The 23,425-nt window shown below is 49.1% G+C and overlaps 1 protein-coding gene across 2 annotated transcripts in view; it reads right to left on the bottom strand.

The window, feature by feature from the left end:
- The window catches only part of GRIK4 (glutamate ionotropic receptor kainate type subunit 4), a 121,632-nt gene that overhangs the window by 29,588 nt on the left and 68,619 nt on the right, over positions 1 to 23,425 (bottom strand). For both annotated transcript variants that reach the window (XM_063417989.1, XM_063417990.1), the window contains exons 6-9: positions 23,050 to 23,103; positions 12,152 to 12,313; positions 5,199 to 5,351; positions 4,056 to 4,160 (exon numbers count right to left, since the gene is read on the bottom strand). In XM_063417989.1, coding sequence (XP_063274059.1) covers positions 4,056 to 4,160; positions 5,199 to 5,351; positions 12,152 to 12,313; positions 23,050 to 23,103 — 474 coding nt within the window. The remainder of the gene's footprint in view (positions 1 to 4,055; positions 4,161 to 5,198; positions 5,352 to 12,151; positions 12,314 to 23,049; positions 23,104 to 23,425) is intronic.

The following is a 23,425-nucleotide window of genomic DNA, read 5'->3' as shown; positions in this document are numbered from 1 at the left end:
CTGCTGCTCGTGCCACTGCTCCATCCCCACAGGCACACGAGGTGCCTCGATTTAGCTGCTCTGAAAAAGGTGTGATTTGGGTTGGTGGCACAGAAAGAATTCTCATCTCCGTAGAAAATCCCCACGTGGAGCATTCCTGGCTCACTCCTTCCACCCTGTGAGCTGAGGCTTTGAGGCTCCTCATGGTGCCAGGTGATGAAATACCTCTCAAAGCCATGATTCTAATGAAATCTCCCACTTATTTTTCTCTATTTCTTATATTTATGTATTCTTACTTTCTGTATGCACAGAGATGACAGGGCAAGACTTCCCCACGGTATTTACCATCCCCATTCCCAGCTTCAAATTAAGGCAAAGCCAGCCCTGAATCCCGATTTTGGAATGGGCAGACAACAACAGGCCCCTCCTGGGCTGTGATTAGAGTGCTGCCCCTCAGCTTGCAGCCATCATCTCCTCCTCTCCGTGTCCCCAGGAAAAGGAAGGAGTGCACAGTGCAATCAGGGTGCCCCAGGAGAGGGAATCTGGGAGTGGCAGGGGAGGGAAAAAAGGGAATCAAACAAACAAATGAAGGAAATCGCTCTGAGGACACTGCCACGGGGTTGGATTTCTGATTGACACTGCCGATGCCAGCACAGTGAGGAGGCAAAAGTTCCTCCACTGAAATTTGCACTGAAAGCATCAAACCAAAGAACCACGAGACACACACACCCCTCACCCCTGAGGCCACCAGCATCCCCCAGATGTCCCCTCCTCCCCAAATGTCCCTTCTGGAGCACATGATTGACGCTTGGCACAGCCCAGGCAGGGTTTATCAGGTCCTGGGGGGTTTATCAGGTCATGGCAGAACCTGTTCCTGGGCTGCTCCTGGGGCTGGCAGCTGAGGAGGAGCCGGCCCCACTGAGGCTGATTAGCTGCTGTTAATTAAAGAGGGTTGATGTGACGGGGACCGCGGAGGGTCCCAGAGCTATCGGCGGGGAACTCATCTGAATCTCATCAACAGCCCAATTAACAGCCCCAGCACTTTGGGCTCTGTCTCAGGACACCAGCGGGGCCTGTGGTGATGGGGAGGCTGATGGGGACAGCTGGGGACAGCTGGGGACAGGGGCTGCAGCTTCCCCCTTCCCCTCCTTAAACCACAGCCCCTCCTTGCTCCCTTCCCCCTGTGAAGTTCCCAAACCTCAGCTCGTGATTTCCAGCAAATCACTCTGCAGGAACTCTGAAATGTTTTACAGAGGGGTAAAAAAAGGGAAAAAAAAAAGAAAAAAAGATGACATTTAGCAAAGCCAGCCCTTGTCAGATCTATAGATCACTTAATGAGCCTGTGCTTTATTGAGCATCCTGTGAGCAGACAGAGCAGCGCTCATATGGCTGTGGAAAAAACTCCTCTGGTTAAGCTAAATCAGGAAAAGACGCGTTTGGTGCGTTACATAAATGTATTAAAAAATTGGATGTCAAAAAGCCCTGCCTCTCCTTGCCCAAAAGCAGCAGCAAGTTAGAGAATCTAAGTGTCTCTAATTTGCTTGCTGGCTGGATCAGCCTCAAAATTCGGTGAACTCTCCATCAAAGCTGATGAGCTGGAAGTCCCTGTGGCTTCCCTGGATGGAAGGAGAGAGAGGAGGAGAGGAAGAGAAGAATGGGCAGAGTTAAAATGAGTTTGGTTAAAACTAAGCAGGGAATAGAAGTGTTTCAAACAAATCAGTTAATACAACCCTGGGGAGCAAGATTGTCTCCAGGATGTGAATGTCTGTTCTTCACCCTGTTCCTTTAATTAAAATATTTCTAATGATTTATTTAGTCCTTTTCATCAAAAGAAGCCAGGCTGGCAACAAGAAAATAACCATTTATGGCACAGCAGAGCTGCCTTTGGCTTCCCTTTGAAGGATTGTGGAGGGCAGGCAGGTTGGGCAGGAGCCTGACGGGTCTCACAGCTCTCTGGGGATGCTTTTCCCCAGTTAAATTCATCTCAACAAACTCCTTTAGGCTGGGAGAGGCCCTGACACTTCTCTGGGCACTGCTGTGGATCAGGAAAGCTCCCTGAGAAAGGGAGAGAAGGCAGAAAAGCTGTCACAGGAGCAGTTTTGGATAAATCAGCTCTTTCCTGGTGGGGTTGTGCATTGCAGCCACCTCTGAGGGACTGCCCTGTCCTTTCCAAAACATTTTCCCTGTGGCTGGAAGTGATCCTGATGGGGAATTGGGAAAGTTTGACCCAGTGCAGCTTTCCTGGGCACCTCACAGACACAACGCTCCTCATTTACCCAGCTGCTCCAACAGGTCAGCAAAGGTTTTCTCCTGTCACACCAGGTTTGTGGGGAAGAGATGAGACTTTAGTCCCAGGGCAGATCAGGCTGCAGTCACAGCTCCCCGTGGAGCTCTGGGAGAAGCTCTGCTCCACAAGGACCTGTGAGTTTAACGCGAAGTCCCTGCCACATTCAAACACATCAAACCCAAAGCTGTCACAGGGAGCTCTGCAGCATTTCCTTCCCGAATCCAGCTGAATTTGTGCTCTTATTAATGCAGATGGGCTTGGATCTGTCACTTCTGCTCAGAGGCTGATGGGTTTGGGAGAGGATTAAAAGGGCATTGATGCTGTGAGAGATCTCTGTGGGGAAAATGCCATCGTGATGCCCCCTGCTCACTCAGAGAAAGGCAGCATCAAAGCCAAGCTGTCACTTGACAGGTAAGAACTGGCAGGTAACATCCTTGCCAAGGCTGGAATTCACTGCTGCCAGGCCAGGAGAGGGTTCCTGGTGCCAAAATGCTCTGCTGGTGAGGGTAGGATACAATAGCTTTTGTGCTCTGCCAGCATCTACAAGTGGCAGTCTCTGAGAAAAGGGCACTAGGGAGACAAGACAGATGAAACTCCTTTTTTTGTTGTTTTTTTTTTCCTAGGACTTCTATTTTTTTTCCTCCTGGATAAGTTTTAGATTTACCAGCAAATTCCTTGGATTTGTGTCATGTAATCTCACCAGTCTGATATCCTCAGCTTCAGCTCAAACCATAAAATATGGCTCAGGCAGAAAGTGTGAGATGAGGAAATACCACTCAAATTAATGATATTAATGAAATCTGCTCAGTGTTCTGTGGGCAGAGGAAAGCTGTGAGGAACCTACGAGCACTGAGACAAAAAACTAAATGAGTGTGAGCAGAGCAAACCTGTTAGAGAGGAACCAAAACTGAGAGTGAAACGAGCTTGGACTCCCCCTCACAGGGGAGAGATGATGGGGAGCTCCTCACATGGGGTTGCCCCATTTGCTTTCCCTCCAAGAAACAGCTTGAAAAGGTTCATTTTTTCCCATTTCATAGAAAATTCTCCCATTTCCCCTCATTGTCCAAATAATTTTAGAGCAAATGCAGCCACAGCCTTAAGAACTAAAGGGTTGTGAGTGTGAGCTTGCACCCAGGACAGACTCCCTGCTTGAATTAGACCTGTGACAGGCAGAGATTGTTGGAACCCTGGAGGATGAAAATTTCAGGCTCTCTGTTCTAAAAAGCAATAATCACATTTGACCTGAGGCCATAAAACAGGCTTCCAAAATTAAGTGATAGCCCTGGGACTATGGGCATGTAGTTTGAATAGTATTGTGTGATCTCACAGGGTGAAAAACTTAGGATTTAAAGTTTTAGTATAGTGATACAGATGGGGATAAATGGAGGATTTAGGGCGTTGTCTAAGCCCTTCTTCTTCACCTACTTCTTCATGGTTTTGTGTGGTTTCTCCTTATTGGGTAAAAGGGTCTGCATTACCTTGGATGGTCAATTATTGGGTCAAAAGTATAAATAATATAGGTGTCATCTCATTATGGGGTAATTAGCACTTAACCAACCTTGGAAAGAGTTAGAGACACTTCCATTTTCTGCCCTGCTAGTTAGAGAGAATGTAACAGGTAAGAATTAATAAACACTGAGTCCAAACACAAAACTGCGACTCCCGTGTGCTCATCCTGGCTCTAACACGAAGAAAAGGAGATCAGAAACCCAAACCTTTTGTCCCCAGAGCATCCCCTGAGCCAAGGACAGCCAGGACACGCTCCCAGCCCTCCCCTGGCTGCTCTCACCTGCCGGAAGCCTCCCCGTGTGTGCTGCAGGATTTTCAGGGCGTAGTTGGAGCGTTGGCCTTTGCTGTTGAATTCGATGTGGCCGGTGAGACCTTCCAATTCTACCTGTCCAAGAGAGACTCAGTTACAGCGCCCAGCGAGGCTGCCCCACCCCAGAACCCCCCAGAGACAGCCCCACACACCCCACACTCCCAGCAGGAACAGCCCCACACACCCCACACTCCCAGCAGGAACAGCCCCACACACCCCACACTCCCAGCAGGAACAGAACTGCAACCCTCTTATCTTGTTTTTTTGAGATAAAAAATGAGATAAGAGAGGAAAAAACTCCCTCTTATTTCTGGAGTCTGGATAGAGGAGAAAAGACACGGAGAGGAGCAGGGAATCAGCAGCACGAGGTGCAGGACTCCCCAAATTTCCTTGCTTTGGAAAAAGCAGCTCCACACCCCCTCACTGCCTCCCTCCATCCCAAGGCTAAGACCAGCAGGTCTCTGAGCAGCAGAGGTATGAGGAGCTGGAGGATTTCGTTGTCCCTGGCTAAAGGTGAGATTTAAAACTACAGGCCAAAGTGGTAAAATGCTCATGTTCAGCTGGGCTTTCCTTTGGGGAAAAAAAAACCCGTATAAAATATCCTTGTCTCATTTACATCCAACCAGACTCAGAAATCTGCTCCTGCTGCATTGTTACCTCAGCTCTGAGGAAACACAAACTCCAACTATTTCACAAGGATGGAATTTCAGAGCATTCTTGTGCCAGATTTAGGCTTTTTTGGTTCCAGAAATGACAATTTTGGGTTCTAAGGAGCCCAGACCCATAGGGGAGCTCGCATCTTGTCCCTGAGCTCTGAGCAATTGTACTGCGTGATCTCGTATCAGCTCAAGTCAGAGCTCAAATCACTTAGGAACATTCATATTTAAAAAAAACCAAACCAAAACAAAACAAAACAAACACCAAAAAAAACAAAAAACCAACTTGAATTCCATATTTTCTGCAGCAAAGCCTGAAAAAGGGAGAGTTTCATGTCGTTCCAAGGCCGGTGACAACCCAAACCCTCAGATCTCTCTTTTCACTCCCCCTTCAAAGAGCCCGGGCACAGCCAGCCCTGCTGCCGGCAGCGAGGGGCAGCCCCCAGCCCGCTCTCACCATTCTCAGGTAGTTCATGAGGCTGGTGCCGTGCTGCCAGATCTGTGCTGATCCACAGGACAGCGGCTTGACGCCGATCTCCTGGCTGCGGTTCAGCTCCTGCACCGCCGTCACCACGGCGTACACGGCGTCGAACAGCAGCGCCGAGGAGAGCTGGGGAGAGGCAGGGGAGAGGCTGGGTCTCAGCTTGAAATGCAGCATTTAACCAGCAGTGTGTGTTCTGTTGCAGGATTTAACCAGCAGTGTGTGTTCTGTTGCAGCATTTAACCAGCAGTGCATGTTCTGTTGCAGCATTTAACCAGCAGTGTGTGTTCTGTTGCAGCATTTAACCAGCAGTGCATGTTCTGTTGAGCATTTAACCAGCAGTGCATGTTCTGTTGCAGGATTTAACCAGCAGTGCATGTTCTGTTGCAGGATTTAACCAGCAGTGTGTGTTCTGTTGCAGCATTTAACCAGCAGTGCGTGTTCTGTTGAGCATTTAACCAGCAGTGCGTGTTCTGTTGAGCATTTAACCAGCAGTGCATGTTCTGTTGCAGCATTTAACCAGCAGTGTGTGTTCTGTTGCAGGATTTAACCAGCAGTGTGTGTTCTGTTGCAGCATTTAACCAGCAGTGTGTGTTCTGTTGCAGCATTTAACCAGCAGTGTGTGTTCTGTTGAGCATTTAACCAGCAGTGTGTGTTCTGTTGAGCATTTAACCAGCAGTGTGTGTTCTGTTGAGCATTTAACCAGCAGTGTGTGTTCTGTTGCAGCATTTAACCAGCAGTGTGTGTTCTGTTGCAGCATTTAACCAGCAGTGTGTGTTCTGTTGAGCATTTAACCAGCAGTGCATGTTCTGCTGCAGGATTTAACCAGCAGTGTGTGTTCTGTTGCAGGATTTAACCAGCAGTGTGTGTTCTGTTGCAGGATTTAACCAGCAGTGTGTGTTTGGTTGCAGGATTTAACCAGCAGTGTGTGTTCTGTTGCAGGATTTAACCAGCAGTGTGTGTTCTGTTACCAGCTATCAAAACAAGTGCTGGAAAATGCAGCCAGAGACCTTTTAAAAATAAACAGGATTGAAATAAAATCTTGGTTAATAAGACAATAAAAATAAAAAGAAGGGAAAAGTTAGATAGATAATGGGAGGGGAAAAGAAGGGATAAATGTGACACAGGCAAGGCCTCTGGATGACACATCCCATTGTGATAAAACAGCCAGGGCAGTGTGGAATGCCTGCACCAGCACCAGGGGGATCCCAGTGCTTGGATCCTGCCTCCCTTCAGGAATGTGCTGCTTGTTCCCTCCAGGATGTGAGAAACTCTGCTCCATCTGGAGCCACTGCTCAGTTCTGAAGTAGGCTATCAAAACAAGTGCTGGAAACTGCAGCCAGAGACCATTTAAAAATAAACAGGATTAAAATAAAATCTCGGCTAATAAGACAATAAAAATAAAAAGAAGGAAAAAGTTAGACAGATAATGGGAGGGGAAAAGAAGAAGGCACAAGAGCCATTTCAGAGAGCTGAGGAGCCCTTCACAGCTCTTTGATGGTGACACCACTTGTGGAGAGCAAACACATCCCCTCAGAGCAATTCAACCATCACTTGCACAGATCTAGCCCTGGAAACTCCACCAGTGGCAATTCCCCTCTGGGCAGAGCCCATTCCCAGCGCTGCTGCAAGAACTTTCACTTTTCATTATGGGTTAGGTTGAAATGCAGGATGTAACCAGCAGTTTGTGTTCTGTCACCAGCTGATAAAACCAGCTGGGGCAGGGTTCTTTACCCTTCCAGGACCCACCCTCCCTCCAGGGGATCTCTGCTGTCCAGGGGCCATCGAGGCTCCCTGCAGGGCTGATCCAATTCCATCATCCATGGGAGATGCTGCACCCAGGGGAGGAGCCCGGCATTCCCACCTGGATAAACCCTGGCATTCAGAGCCCAGCACAGCCTGTGTGCTCTGCATTCCCACCTGGATAAACCCTGGGATTCAGAGCCCAGCACAGCCTGTGTGCTCTGCATTCCCACCTGGATAAACCCTGGCATTCAGAGCCCAGCACAGCCTGTGTGCTCTGCATTCCCACCTGGATAAACCCTGGGATTCAGAGCCCAGCACAGCCTGTGTGCACTGCATTCCCACCTGGATAAACCCTGGCATTCAGAGCCCAGCACAGCCTGTGTGCACTGCATTCCCACCTGGATAAACCCTGGCATTCAGAGCCCAGCACAGCCTGTGTGCTCTGCATTCCCACCTGGATAAACCCTGGCATTCAGAGCCCAGCACAGCCTGTGTGCTCTGCATTCCCACCTGGATAAACCCTGGCATTCAGAGCCCAGCACAGCCTGTGTGCTCTGCATTCCCACCTGGATAAACCCTGGCATTCAGAGCCCAGCACAGCCTGTGTGCTCTGCATTCCCACCTGGATAAACCCTGGGATTCAGAGCCCAGCACAGCCTGTGTGCTCTGCATTCCCACCTGGATAAACCCTGGCATTCAGAGCCCAGCACAGCCTGTGTGCTCTGCATTCCCAGAGGAAGAACAGACCCATCTCACCACCACTGGACCCTTCTACAGGATCATCTCTGCTCCAACAGAGCCACATCTGTCACTGCAGGAGGGCTGGACTGGGCTGCTGCAGCACCCTGACCAACAGGGTGTCAGGCTGTGTGCTGACTCCGTCAGTGGTTTTTTGGTTTTGTTTGTTTGCTTGTTTTGTGGCCTTTTTTATTTTTTTTTTGTGCTACTGCATTTTTATTTCCATTTTCCTACTAAAGAACCATTCTTCCTATTCCCATATCTTTGTCTGAGAGTCCCTTAATTTCAAAATTATAATAATTCAGGGGGAGGGGCTTTACATTTTCCATTTTAAGGGAGACTCCTGCCTTCCTTAGCGGACACCAGTCTTTTCAAACCAAGTCAGTCAGCTTGGACCACAAAACTTCCTCTATCCTGCTGCACCTTGGAGCTGGAGAGTGTTCTATGCACAGCCTGGGGTCAGCTGGGACGCCCTCTCTGTGGGCTTCTTTCATCCATCACTGTCATCTCTCTGTCTCTGCTTGTCCCTGTTCCTTCCCCATCCTTTCTATCTCAGTTTCTGCAGTTTTCCTTTCCTAATCAAGGGAGGTTTTTTCAGTGTTTTGGTGGCTCTGATCAATCTGCTGGCCGGGAGGAATGCTCCTGAGAGAAGCAGGAATTTCCAGGGGGAATTGCTCCTGAGATCTGCTGCCTGCTCCCACAGAAGGAAACTCAACTTAAGCCATCATGGGCGGCCTTCTTCCACCACTTCTTTGACAGGCAGACCCACAAGAAATGAGGTTTTGCTAGATCTGCTTGTCCAGCACCAAATCCTGCCTTTCACACCCCACAGAGATCACCCACCCCTCGCCACAACCTCCAGTTCCCTCTGGGGGAATGTCCAGAGTGACAGAGCTCACCCCTCTCCTGCTCACCTTGGCTCAGGTTGCCTTTTCCCAGGTTTCTTTGTCCACCCAGCCTCCCAAACCCCGTTCCTCACCTGTGCACAGCAGTTTCCATGGCTTTGGGCTCATTACCAATCAGCTATTTTCTCCCTCGTGCTCACTGTTGCGACTGGGATTTCACTTTTAATTACTGTCACCTCCTGACTCTGCTGGAATTAAGCTGTTGCAGCTCATTACTATCAAAGATGCATTTTCCTCATGGATACTTCCAGGAGCATCCTCTTCCCATCCCAGCTCCTGGCTGAGGGTTCAGTCTCCAGCCTGGGGCTGCTTTCCCCACCTCACCCTGGCTGTGGCTCAGCCCTGCAGAGGTTTCTGCATCCTCTCCTCCTCCCAGAGCCTGACCAGGTTTGCTCCCTGCTGCCAGTGGCCCTGCAGGGACAATCTCACCCAGCTCAGTGACCCCAACAAACCCTGAGCTTCCACTCTGTTGCTAATTTGGACTTGATCCTGCTCAGACCAGTGGTGAGACCTCGCTGTCCACGTTGGTGTGGGATCAGACACTTAAAAAGCAACACAAACCCCTCCAAACCTACAAGCCATCCTAAATTTCAAGGCAGGATTCCAGCCCGATGCCATCAAAACCCCAAACATCAGCTCTGACAAGACCAGTGACCTTTCATTCCTCTCACCTGCCAACATTCCCCTCCTGGAAAACCTTTTCCAGAGATCCTTAAGGAAGCTGATAAATCCTTCTCCCCACCTTTCTTCTGTCCCTTCAATGCAAATTCTTTCCCTCACAGGGCTTCTCCAGCCTGTCCTGTCCTCAGCCCCTGTTCCATGAAGCTCTTTTCATGCACTTAATTTTAATAATGAACTTCATCCCGACCAGGTTAAAGGATGTCACACCCAATTAGCAACTCCTTTCCTGAATCAGGAACCACACTGACATCAGATGGACAAATGAAACTGTTATGAGACCAAACACAACCCCCGTGATCCCAAAGTTTCCCCAATTTCCTACCAAATCAGAATATTGGCCCAGCATTTTTAATTTTCTCCTGCTGGGTTTCCATTTCCATTTTCCCGGAGCAGTTAATCCCTTATTAGCTGGTGAGCAAGAGACTTGTAGATCTCAGTGAAGCATTTGACATTATTGATTGGAATGTTTTACTTCTGAACTCTGGAAAATTCATTAGGATTTCTGCCAGCACCCTTTATGATTTCAAGCAATTTAAGCACTGGGGAGGGTGTGGAGATACACAGGATCAAGGCATGGAATAGGAATCCCTTCCCTGCAGCCTGGCTTTGCGTGGAACAGATGTAAAACACAAAGTTTTGAGGTCATAACCTTCAGAAAAGGAGGGAAAAGAGACTTTTGGAATGTCCTCCGGGCAGATCCAGCCCTCCTGGACATTCCTCAGCTCTGCCCATGTCACCTGTAAAAACCTCTCACTCCTTCTATACCCTCATTTTAAACCACAACTTTGTCCCTCTGTCACAAAAAAGCCAATTTCTCTGCTAACAAATTGATTCTCTCCCTCTCCTGCACCGTCTGATTTGTGCAGAGCCCTGCTGGGTTTGTGTCCCTCTGCAATATCAGAGCTCCGTGGAAAATCCAGGGGGGTCTTCCCTCAATCCCTCAATCCCCAAAGCCAAATTCTTGACAATTCTTGACACTGAAACATGAACAAGTTTTTGGCTACTCTGGGTTTTGCCATGTGGGGCTTTTCTTCCCTCCCTCAAACATTATCAGCTGTATCTTTGCCCCCAAACCCAACACGGGGAATTAAAACCATTAAAACCCTGTGAAATAGACTTTGCAATCTGGATTTTATTCAATGACATAAACACTTAATTACAAACATCTGTTTTAGCCTAAATTCTAATTACCAAATCTAGCCATCTGTAATTTGAATGATTTTCTCTGATTTCCTTTCTTTGCAATGTGATTAATGAGAATGGCATTAGAGCAGGCAGCTCCCTCCTCCTTTGTCAGATGCTTCCTCAGCTCCAGCAAGAATGCCCTGGGATTTTTGCAGCTCACAGGAAACCTCCCTCCTGTCACTTCCAGCTGTTGAGCTTCCTTTTTCTCTCTTTAGGATGAGTTATCCCACTCCTTCCCAGGGCTACGAGGGGAAGTTCTGACAGATAGAGATGCTCCCTGCCAGATTTCCAACAGCACAGGCAGAAAGGTCCTGGATTCACCTCACCAACAAAAGAAACTCTGCTTGGGAATATTTCATCTCTGCTCTGGAACTTCCCTACCCTCAAATCCTTTTCCCATCACCTGGGACATGACATCATGAAGAATTCCAGCCCCCCCAGGCGTCATCATCTCGCATCCTCCCACCTGCAGGCTTTGCTGGATGCTCACAAGGCAGGGTTAAGAACCTAAAATGAGAATTTTCATTTCCCCGTCGCACCTGCTGCTGGTTCCTGCTGTCTCCTGTTTGCACTAGGAGGAGGAAATTTGTTTTTAATGCCTCTCAACAGCCCCTGCAATCCAAAAAGGAATCTTCCTGGTGGAAATCCCATGGAGACTGAGCAGGGCAAGCTGATTACGGCTGCCTCTGGGTGGGAGGGAGAGCAGGATGGTCCCAGGCACATGAGTTAAAGTCAGGCCAAAGGATGTGGACACAAAAGGCAAAAATCTCCTTATTTTGCCTCTTAAGGATCCCTTTGTGGTGACAATAAGGAGGTTTTCAGCAGCTCAGCTCGTCAAGGGGGCTCTGAGTTCATTAAAATCCATGCAAAGGGTTCAGCTGACGAAGCTTTCCTCTCTCTCCCCTCCCCGCAGCTGCAGCTCTGATGTGGCAAATCTGCTTTGCAGCCTCTCCCAGTGGTGGAGAATCCCTGGGGAATACTCCAGAGCTGATGTGCACAAGCCTCAGGGCGATGCTGGAGCACAGAGCACAGCTCAGCCCCTCAGCATCTTCCTGTGCCATCTGCAGCCACAGTCCCCCCTCCACCAGCCACTCTCCTGGAGTTTAAACACACAGGGATAAACTTTCACGAGGGAAAAAAACAAATCAGAGGTGCATCGTCCCCTGCACCCACAGAGAAATAAAATCCAAATCAAGATTAGGCTTGAATTTAAAGCTGTGCTCCCAGTCCAACACAGAGAAGCTCTGCTAAGCTCTGCACCCCAAGGTCCTTTGGGCAGCTCTGATTTTCAGGGTCACTTTGGTATTTTTCCCATCAGGAGACTCCTCTGTAAATCACAAATTGACAGCTCGAGTCCTCTCCTACCTACTTAATAAAAATTCTCTGCTCTGGCTCTTCCTTCCCACTCCTGGACCAGCATCTCCTCACAAAATCCAATCTGAGGTACAACAGCAGCCTGGGGATATCCCTGAGTCCTTTAGCACAAGATTAAATAGGATTAAATAATGAAATTATTTAATAATTTAAAAAGCTCTCAAAAATATTTCAGACCAGAGTTTCTACCCCTGCACTGCCCAGGACCATCCTGAAGCTTTTCCCACAAGATTTTTTCCATGGTTTATCAGAGCTGCCAGCTCAGGGAAGTTCTGGGAGATGGGAATGGATTTTACTTACTGCTGGCCCAGTGAAAGGAGCGTGGTCACAATTCTCCTGCCAGGACTGGTTGAGGCTCTGGACAAACTCTTGGAAGAAGGCGTGGGACTGGTTGAAAATGGAGAATCCCAGGATGTTGACTCGGTCGTCCAGCAGGCTGTCCAGGCGCTGCAGGGAAAACTCCTACAGCAGCCCAAAACATAAAATAGGATTAGAGGGGAAAAGAGGCACTGAAACCTTCAAACTCATTCAGTGCCCCTGGAGGGAATAGGAGCTGTGAGATCCTGGATGTGAAACCCATTCAGCTGTTGGGAGGGAGAGCCTGGGTTTTCACCAGGATTTCACTCAGGGTGCTGCTCACCTCAGGATTTTAATGAAAATATCACCCAAGCCCAGCACTTTATTGGCCAAATTCCACAAAAAAACCCCAAAAACCCTTCAAAGAGGGTGTCACTCATCTGCTGAGTGAATCTGTTCTATCACCACATCCACTTTGGTGACACCAAGTTTCAACTGTTAAATTAAATCAGTTCTTCCCCACAGGAGGAAGGTCAGGTTCTACCTAACCCTGAAATCCCCCAATCCTGCACTGCTCCTTTCTGCTGCCAGGTACCAGGAGGAGATGCCACCCTAATGCCCTGGGGAGGTTTAAAGGGTGATTTGACTGTGAATTTTGGAGTTGGGAGCCTCCTCTTGCATTTCTGCAAGGGGTAAGAACAAACTCCATTAAAAAAATTGAAGTGAAAACAGAGGGCTCAGTTTTGCTCCTCACATCCATGGAAGCAGCCACACAACAAAGCCTGGGGTAGAGCCCAGCCCTCCTTGTCCTATTAGCAGGGACTAATGGCACTTTCCTCACTAATTTCTGAATTTAATTGCTGAAGTGGAGTGAGAAGGTGGCAGTGACAGTTTCAGCAACTGCTGGATGCCCAGCACAGATCCAGCTGTCCCTGGGCTCCCTGGGGGATGAGATTCCAGCAAGTGGAGCCACTTTTTATCTTTGCTGGGCACGCAGCAGCAATTCCTGTAAATCTCCCAAAACATGGGACTTACAAGATTATTCCAGCCCAGCCAAGACCCACGGGAATGTGCTCAAACCCAGGATGAAGCACGTTTTGGACACGCCGCCAGGTTAACGTTGGGAAATGTGAAATTGCCTGGGAACTATTGATTCATTTGAATGATCTCATCCCCCTGCCCTGCTGACAGGTGATCCATTCACCCACGGCATCCTGTCAGCCCCAGCAGCCAGGGCAGATGGCTGATGAGAGCTGGGCCTGAGGAGATGCTGGCTGCAGGCAGAGCAGCAGGAGGGATGTTCAGCCCCTGTAAAATCTTCTCTCCCCGCAGCCAGAACCTCCAGGCAAATCGTGCAGGGCACCAGGCAAACAGCTGCCCCACTGCCCTCCTGGCTTTGGGATATCCAGGAGGAAAATGAGATGTTTTGGACCAGAACAACCACAAAAGCCAAGGTTTCATCTCGTGCCGGTCTCAGGGCAGCTGAAATCAGGGCAGTTATTTATTTATTGTGCCTTTTCTCCCCTGAAAACACTTCCAAGCTTTTGAAGTTGAAGGTTTTGTTATGCTCTGATCTTTAAATAAGCATTTATTGGGTGAGGGGAATGAAGTGGTCTCGCTTCAGTGGGGAAACTGAGGCAGAGGTGAGCTTCACCCCAGCCAGGCAGAGCCACAGGGCTGAGCCCACAGGTCCTGCTGCCCCCACTGGCTGTGCCATGGTCAGAACCAGCCCCCTAAAGGGACCTTTTCCCACTTCCCTGGGGACATTCAGGGAGCTGCCAGCACTCTCTGCCTGCAAAACCACCACAGCCAGACCCCAACAGGCTCCAGAGCCAAGAATTTGGGAGCTTTGCCCAGCTCCCATCACCCCGGCTGCTCTGTGCACATTTTGGTCTTTTCCCACAGCCAACCCTCTCCATACCCATCTCTTTCCAGGCAATCCTCCAGCTGCAGAAAACCCCATTTCTGTGGCTGTCACGTCCATAAAGCAGCACCTCTGTGACACACAGGAGTGGCACGGCCTGCACCCGACCCCTTCCACCCACTGCTCCCTGTCCCTTCCCTCTGCTCCAGCTCCAATCTTTGCCCATTAAATGTCTTTCCATCCGATGAGCACAAGAGCAGCCAGCAGAGCCGGGTCAGGGGGAAATGAGCCGTGAGCTGCCTCTGCAATGAGATGGAGATAAACCACCCTAGGGGGACACACTTCATTTGCAGTGGGATAAGAGAGATTTGGTGAGGTCAGGCTTTGCTGCAGAGGGCAAAGGGGTGAGAGCATCCCGATACTCCCGGAGCTGCCAGCTCAGCTTCTGTCCCTTTTTTTCCTTTTTTTTTTCCCTTTTTACACACTCATTCGCCACGCTTGACATTTCCAAACCCACGTTTTGCAAACAAAACCTCATTTGCTATTCAAGACCTGCAGCTCTCAGCTGATTTCCCACCAGTCCTGCCCTCCTCTCACACTGCAAGGGGCAACCACAGGCAGGACAAGGGGTGGAAAACCTCTGATCTCAGGGGTGTTTTCAGGTGGAGAGCCAAGGATTTCTCTCTGAGATGTAGTGAAGTGGATTCCTACACAAAACACTTTCCCAGCTGTCTTTTTCTCCTCCTGGAATTACTTTCCCTCATCCTCAGTGCTGGCTGGAGCTTTTGCAGGATACAAGATGCAATAAGAGCAAAGAGCCATTAGGAAAATAACTCTGACATCCTCTTTAGGAGAGGACTCCAAGCCTCTTCCACCTGTGCAAACACAGCTTTTTGTAACCACGGGCTTTCAGAAAATGCCATCAAAAAGATGAGTGCAAACAGCAGCTCCCTCATTTCCTCCCACTCCATTGGGTTTTTTACCCCTCTCCCTGCATTGGAGGAATTGTAATAATTGCCCAAACTTGGCTCTCAATCTCAGTCCATTGTGAGGCACAGAGAAGACCACCAGGAATCACGTCAAGGTGAATTTCAGGCAGATCCTGCCTGCCTGAATTCCTCCCCCTCTTTCCACTCTGTTTTTTAAAACACCCACCACATGTCAATATTCTGTTTCAAGAGAGCTCGGTAAGAAAAATTAGACCCCGAGGATCTGCAGCCAAAATTAATGAACTTTTTCACAGAAAGAAAAATCCCCAGGCCTTGCTCCGCTCGCAGCACATTCGGCAGCAGGCACCAGCAGGCAATTACGGTGTAGATTTTCTGACTGCTACTACAGGGCTGCAACCACGAAATGTGTGCTGTTAAATAACAACACTTAGCAATTCCGTGGCATGCTGTATTTCCTGAGTGCTAGGCACACATTAGCTAATTGAATTCCACGGGGTTCCCTGGGAGACGGCGCTGGAGGAGTTTATTAGAGGATGAAGTCACTCCCTGGATTTCTGCACCACTCAAGCTGCACTCTCACTTTATAGGGGCACACAAACCCTGTGGAACAACCCCAGAACTGAGGTCACTGCAAGGACCTGGCCAATAAAAGGAATAATAAAATAAATAAAAGCCACAGAGCTGAGCTGTGCCGTCCTAAAGCTGTGAGATTGGTTTTTCCTGCGTGGCTGGGTGTGAGTTACGAGCAGATCTGCAGGGTGCAGTCCGTGTTCCTTTAGGGACATAAAGCCATCAGGAACGAGCGTGGTACTCACTGCAGGCCCTGCTCTGCAGCTCTGGGTGCAGGATCAGCTGATCCCAACCAGGATTCTGCACCCTCTGCACCCTCTCCCACCTCAGCTGGCTCTGGGGCACCCGTGGGTTTGGGAGGGAATTCACAGAATCACCAGGTTGGAAGAGACTTCCAAAACCATCAGCCCTAACATCTCAATTAAACCATGGCACTGAGTGCCACATCCAGTCTTTCTTTAAACTTTTTTGAAATTGTCTCTCTTTCCCTGCCCGTGTCACTCTGGGATACCCCAGCAGTGACACCCTGCTGCTCACACTGACACTGGGTCAGTGTGGGAAATCCCAGCTGCCTTGACCCAGGGGAGATCGGAGTTATTATCCCAAAATACAGGCAAGGAAACCGAGGTGCAGAGTGAAAAACAGCAAGAGATTTAAACCTGGCAGCACAGCCCTTAGAAACACAGGATCATGGAATGGTCTGGGTTGGAGGGGACATTAAGCAGCCTCTCATTCCACCCTGACACCTTCCACCATCCCAGGCTGCTCCAAGCCCTGTCCAGCCTGGCCTTGGACACTTCCAGGGATCCAGGGGCACCCACAGCTTCTCTGGGGACCCTGTGCCCTCTCCCCACCCTCCCAGGGAACAAATCCTTCCCATTATCCCATCTAAATCTACCTTCCTTCACCTTAAAACCATTTCCCCTTTCTTCATCACCCATGGCGTTGTAAAAATCCCTCTCCAGCCCTCTTGTAGGTCACTTTTAGGCATTGGAATGTGCTGTAAATCTCTCCAAAGGGTCTCTTCTCCAGGCTGAGCAGCCCAAAAGAGATGTGGGTTAAAAACCTGCCTTACAACAGCCAGCATTCATCTATCAGCATCTCACTAACGAGGCTTCATCCCAAACCTGCAGCTAAGCAATCAGCTCCTGGCCTAAAGGAAATCCCAGAAATCATGGCCAGTCCTTTCCTCACCACTGGTTCTACTATTTCCCAAGAAGATTGGCTGGAGACTTCAGCATGGAAAGAGCCAGCTCAGCAGGAAATTATCCATGTCACAGCAGCCTGCCTGGCAAAAAAAAAGATATTTTAAAGCATGGAGCCACCCCCCTGCCCTGCCACGCTGGGATGTCCCTCTGCAGGGTGGCTCCCGGTGATTTTTCCCCCTGCAGCAGCCCCTGTGCTGCTCAGCACTGCAGCAGCCCCTGAGCTCCCTCCAGCAGCATCGATTTTGCGGGTGATCCTGTTCTGCAGCCCGTGTGTGTGTGCAGGACCTCGATCCTTATCTCATTTTTAACAACCCGGACCATTCAGGCAGCCAGCGGTGCCTGCGGGCTGGGGTGAGCCTGAAGAGGAGCTCCTGGCATTCCCAGGGACACCCAGACCTTTCCACACCCTGCCTGACCTCATCCCCAGCCTCTGGAAGGAGCAGGGTTTGCTCAGCTTGGGCTGCACCAGCAGCAAGATGCCTCCTCCATCCCTCCTGTCTCCCCTGCACACACACAGCTTTATCTTCCTCTCCTAATCGCTGCAAGGGCTTTATTGGATTTTTGGAGCTGCTGATTAACAGCCTCCAGCACGGTGCTCGGCAGGAGAAACTCCCTGCTGTAAACTCAGCAGAGACTGCCCTGACCTCGCTCCCCCCAGCCCCAAAAACTGATTTACACCACGCCCAGGACACTCTGTGCTGTTCCTCCTCCTTTTTTAATGTGGGATGGGAGAGGAAAACACTGGGCCAAGGCTTCCATTTCTCTATTAAAGCCTCACTCTGGCAAAACCTCCTTATCCAGAGTGTTTGGTGCTGAGAAAAGCTTTCCAAACCCCGAGTGCAATGTCCATCCTGAGATTTCCTGGCAGCTTTTGTGCAAGAGCCAAACCTGCAGTGCCAGCCAGCACAGCTCTGGTGACATCACTTCTGTGTGCCATTATTCACCATTTTAGGGTTAATAAAGTATCCCAGACTCTCCCCCAGGTCATGGAAGGCAAAACTAAAACACTGAACCCAAAAGGAGCTTGACCCTACAATGGTCACTTCTTCACCCCCTGGCCTCAGTGGCCAATTTTTCCTCCAAAAATCACCAAACCCCCTCAGTTAGAGGTGGAGAAAATTCCTTCCTCTTCCTCTCTGGATCCTGCTGCCCTCAGAGCCAAGCCTGCAAATCATTCCAAACTCGGAACACATTTATTTGTTTACTCAAGAGGACAATATTATGTTAAGTGCTTTCCATGGTTTTCCTGAAAGGCTCCATTTATTTATAAACTATCGACGGAGTCAATAAGTTTCTAATGGGCCACATGTAAAAATCAATTTCTCTAGGAGGGAAAAAAAGTGGAAAAAAGCAACAATTTGAGTAGGTAAGTGCATGGGGTAGATCTACTCAATGCTGGTTGGCCATTCAGGTAGGGAAAGGGAAGCTGTGACCTCAGTGAGCTCAGGGACAATTTAAGGGAACCATTTTTATATCTGTAATTGGATTTTTCTTCAAAAAAAGCATCAAAGTGCCTTACGGGTCTTGAGCCTCCTCATGCAAGGCCAGCTGTTAAATTTTGGAGGCTGTTCCTCAAACAAGAGCACTTTTAGGGAAATACACGGCCCAAACTTCAACTTCTCTGCAGGGAGCCCGAGATTTGGAGAGGGACAAATCCACAAAGAGGTCAAGTGCTAAATGCTGGGATGTGAAAAAAGACAGCTCTTGGGAAAAAAGGGGTGGGAAGTAGGGCAGAGGGAAAGAGGGAGGTTTGCCTTCATCTCAGGGGGTGTTTCTGAGAGAATGATATACCCAAAATTTGGGAATCAAGCACAGGGATCTGGTCAGAAATGAAAGAGAACTGAGGCAGCGAAAGGCAGAGAGGCACAGTCAGAGCTTTGTCTAAATCCTCCTTCCCTCGTGCTAACTGGAATGAGGAGAAATCGCTTTGGCAGCCTTGCAAGAACCTGATTTGTTTGCCCTGCTACCACATGCCACTGCAAATATGATCCATAAATCCCAGCAATGATGGGGGCTCTCCAGAACGCTCCGCATCAGCTGCTGGGAATCGGGAGGGCTGGCTGGGCTGGAGGGGAAATTTGTAAATTTGTCACAGGGTAAGGAGAGAACTCTGCCTTCCTCACCTGGGCAAGGGGCAGGGAGGTGCCCCTGGAAGGAGGAAGGTGAAACACCATGGCCTGTGCTGGAGCTCACGGCGAAACAGAAGATTATTTCAGCAAAAAAAGGTAATTTCACAAAACTTAAGCCCTGGTCAAAGCCTACCTGTGCTGGAGCTCATGGAGAGACAGAAGATTATTTCAACAAAAAACTGTAATTTCATAAAACCTAAGCCCTGGTCAAAGCCTGATCTGTAGTCCCCTGTCCCTCTGCTTGATTTGACATCCTCCTTTCCTTCCAGGAGGTGTCACGCTGCTGACAGCTACAGCACAAACGTGTGACACTCTCTGGGGGATTGGGACACCAATTTCCCCTCCAGTTCCAGGCTGACAATTCAGCTTTGAAAACCTCGTCCTGTATGAAGACCTCTTTATAAATCACCCAAACAAAGAAGAGAAAGCAGAGAAAAAGGCAAAAAACCCCAAACTGATTTATCTGGTCTGTGGGAGTTGAACATGGCAGCTGTTTTATCAGCAGCAACACCTGCACACAGTTTTGTCAGGGAACAAAACTGCACCCAGCCAATTGCTCTGCCTGACTTAAGGCACTGGGAAACCTCCTTTACACCTTCCCCCTTACAGTAACAATTTTAATTGTTTCAATTATTCCCATCTAATCGCCTTGACAAATATTTTGAAATTTAAACCCAGCCTGAGGTCCAGACGTTATTAAAAAAAAAACCAAAATGACAAACCAAACAGAGAGAGTGAAAAAAAAAAAAAAAAGACAAAACCCAACAAGCTGCACAGAATTAACAAGCTAAAAGAATTAATTGTAGCATAGGGTTTTGGAGGCATCCAACACCCCTCCTACTCTGTGCTGCTGATTTCAGGGATTTCCAGTGCTGGAAGGAACATTTTCTTCAATGCACAGCAGTCTGCTTGCAATGGTCTATTTCTGTATTATTATTATTATTATTATTATTATTATTATTATTATTATTATTATTATTATTATTATTATTATTATTATTATTCTGCACACCATTGCCCACTCACATGGCCGTGAGCTCTGCCAGCCCTGCCAGGGATGATGAACAGCTCTGAAATCATCCCAGCAACCTCCTCAGGGAATTTCATCCCTCCCAAAAGTCCCAGAGCAAGGGAACCATCACCACGTGGAGATGCCAGGGAGAAACTCGGGTTGGATGGGGATTTTTTTTCACCAGGGGATGGAGGACAGCAGGGCTGCCAGGAGTGCCCCAAATGCAGCTGATGGATGTGGGCAAGACAAATGCACCAGACCTGAGAGTTCCATTAGGACTCCTGGAAAATTTGCCAGGCTGCTGCTGCTGCTGACAAAAAGGGGTCCCTGGAGCCGGCTGAAGGAGGCTGATAATGAATTTGCACGCAGGAAAGGAGCCCGTGGATATTTTTACATTTACATTTTCACCTCGGCTCCCATGGAAATACGTCGGGGGCTGAGGGTTCCTCCTCACCTGCTCCAGTGATCTACTGGGAGAGCACTGGGGCCGCTCCCTGCAGCCACCAGGCTGGGACAGAGGGGCCAGCACCCCCCAAAAATCCCCTCCTGTGCCCCAGCACACAGAGAATTCCCTCCTCTAACACTGGCAGAGAGCAGAGCTGCACCACACCAAGAGCTGTCGGCTGGGATGTGCTTATTAAATAAAATTAATGCTAAAAGACAGAAACAGAACTCCCCTCTAGAGCTGCAGGGCAGGTGTTTAATTCAGCATTTTATCCTATTTTCTCCTCTTTTTTTCTTTTTTTGCCTGAGATATTTTTCCATCTCCAAGCAGCTCTGTGCTCTACAGTCTCTCTATTCCCTTTTCTGATGGGTTCTCTCTCTATTTAAGCCATCTTTTTGCTTGCTCCCCTTGACAGTAGTTCACTGTGATTTTATCTTTTCTATTAGGCAGTGATTGCAGAATCTCAGAGGGTTCATTAGGAGCTTGATAATCCCTCCAGATTTATGAGCCTAAATTGCTCACTCCCATCTCCAATCCCCATTTAAATATTACTAATTTCCTTAAACATCTCTTCCATCTGCCCAGGTTTTGTCTGATGTCACCTTTCCATAATGATTCCTGCCAAAAATCCAGTTAGTTCTGCTAAGGGCTGGGCTTTTGAACAAAGTGGTAAAATAACCTGGATAAACAGATTAATACCCGGAGAGAGTGAATGGCAACAAAACTCATTTCTTTCTCACCTGCCATAGATGCATTCCACAAGATGAATGGGTTTGAAAGGCAAATTTCACCTCCAGCAAATGCTTAATCACCCCCGTGCTCAGCACTGGGGTGGGGGTGGAGGTGGGAGCTTCATTTTTAGAGTTGTTTCTGTTGTCTGAGCAGCATCCACGAGCAGACTCTGCTGATGTGCAGGTGGAAATCCCTCCCTCTGTGGGACTGGGAATGGCTTGGGGAGGGCAAGTGGAAGAGGCTCAGCTGTTGGGAGCACTGGAAATCGTTCCTGGGAGTGGGAATGGCTGGGTCTGGCACTGTGGGGATGGCGTTGTCCCTCAGCAGCTCAGCCAGCACGGTGACACCGTGGCTTGGGGCACAAACACAACCCCCAGGCTCCATCCCTGCCCAGCCCCTGCAGGAACATCCCTTCCTCTGCTCTCCTGCCCATTCCACGGGGATGAACAGCATCAGTGAAGTTTGTCTTGCTGGCCTGACCCGTGGATTGAGCACTGAGCAGGAACCCCAGTGCTGTCCAGCCAGCAGCCTCGTGGCCTTTCCTATTCCTTGCATTTCTCTCTCTGTGACTCCTCCTTCCCCTGTTCCCTTCTCCATTCTGTGCCCCCACTGCTCCCAACCCCTCCGTTCCCCTCCCTCCCCTGCTCCTCTCCACTCCAGCTCCCCTGCCCACACGTTTGGCTCCGTCCCTTCCCGTCTGTCTGCCACCCAAACACAAAGTGTGATTCAGCTCTCGGCTTCCCTGCCAGGAACATTAATAGAAATTAGAGAGCAGGAGAATCGCTTGGGCTGGGAGGCAGCTCCACTGAGTGCCCCAGGCTTCCACCAGCCCCACAGCAGCACAGAGCTGGGTTCCTGCTCTCGGAGCTGCTGCAGCAGGAGAAGTTCCTCTGATGCTCGATTTGGATTTCCCCACTGCTCCCTCTGCCCATCACTCCTTGCTCAGCGCAGCTCTGAGGGGTTTATCCACACAATGCCCCCAATAATGTTATTTGTGGCCATAAAGCCAAACCACCACGCTGGAGATACCCCCTGTCCTTTGGGATTGAATTGATGGGATTGAATTGATGGGACTGAATTGATGGGATCATCCCTCCTTTGTCTTAGGGAGCAGCAGAGCAGGCGGGTACAGGGCTGTGATGCCTTCCAGGTGCTCATCCCTGGCCTTTTCCAACACAGAGAATGGGCTGGGGAAGGGCTGACAACACCAGCAAAACCCCCAAAAATCAGGAAAATCAGGAAAATCAAGACAATCAGGAAAATCAGGACAATCAGGAGCCACCCATCTGCTGGAACTTCCCAAAGACCTGCACATCTCATTGACCAGCTCCTGTCACAATGTCCACAATTCCTGCTTTTGGATGCTGCATCAATTATTTTCCACCTCCCAAAGACCTTCCCAGCCTTGCAGAAATGATGCCTGAAGATTTTTAATATATTTTTCATGCGTTTGTAGCCTCGTAGCTTTTCAATGTGTAGCTGTACAGTTTCTAGTAATTTCCTCACCCTTTCTCACATTTTAGAAAAATAAACCAATCCTTCCTAACGCATCCTTGAAATTCTGGTTAGTTTGATTTTATCAACACGAATTTCTGCTGAGGACATCTTGTTTTTCACCAGAATTTAAGAGCTGTAACAAGACACAGAACAACTCCAAGGGGCAGACCCAAGGGTGGGTTGCTGAGGCAACTGATCTCTTGTTGGATGTACCTGTTAGATGAACTAATTAATTAACCTGATAAAAATTGTAGAAATCCAATACCGTGCGTGCACAGAAAGCTTTTGTTCAAGAACTGCTTTTGAAATTACAATTCTTGATCATTGTTTGGAAAGGTTTTGCCTTCTGATTCCAGGTGACAGCAGGTGACATCCCTGTCTGGCTCCCTCCCCAGCACACGTGGCTCTGCCCAAGGATCCCACGGGTCAGGGGGATCAACTCCCATTAAAATGACTCCACACTCAGGCAGGAAAAGCTGGGAAAAACTCCTTACCAGATTAGTGAAGATATAGGTGTAATAGGCAGATGCCATCCCCAGTTCAGCTGCCTGTGAAGGAGAGGAAAAAACAGATTAAACCAGAGCCTGACAATCTCCAATCTCCACTCCAGCAGGGCCACAGCTTGCTTGTTCAGGCTTATCTCTGCCTGCAGGAAGGGAGGGTGGGACACAGCAGCACGGCTGGACCTGGGAAATTAAAGTCTGAGGAAGCAATTTTTCAGCAGGACTGAGCTTACCTGAGGTCTCCTGTCCACAACAGCCCTGACAAAGCACCTGCACAGAGAGAAATGACCCAGCTGCAGACCCCTGGGAGCGCCCCTGCTCTCCCCACAGCATTCCCAGATGGAATTCAGGGATTTCTGCATCCTGC

The sequence above is a fragment of the Prinia subflava genome, chromosome 22, assembly GCF_021018805.1.
Source record: "Prinia subflava isolate CZ2003 ecotype Zambia chromosome 22, Cam_Psub_1.2, whole genome shotgun sequence".
NCBI classification, from domain to species: Eukaryota; Metazoa; Chordata; class Aves; order Passeriformes; family Cisticolidae; genus Prinia; species Prinia subflava.
Note: the sequence above shows the minus strand (reverse complement) of the source record. Positions and strands in the feature narration are given on the sequence as shown.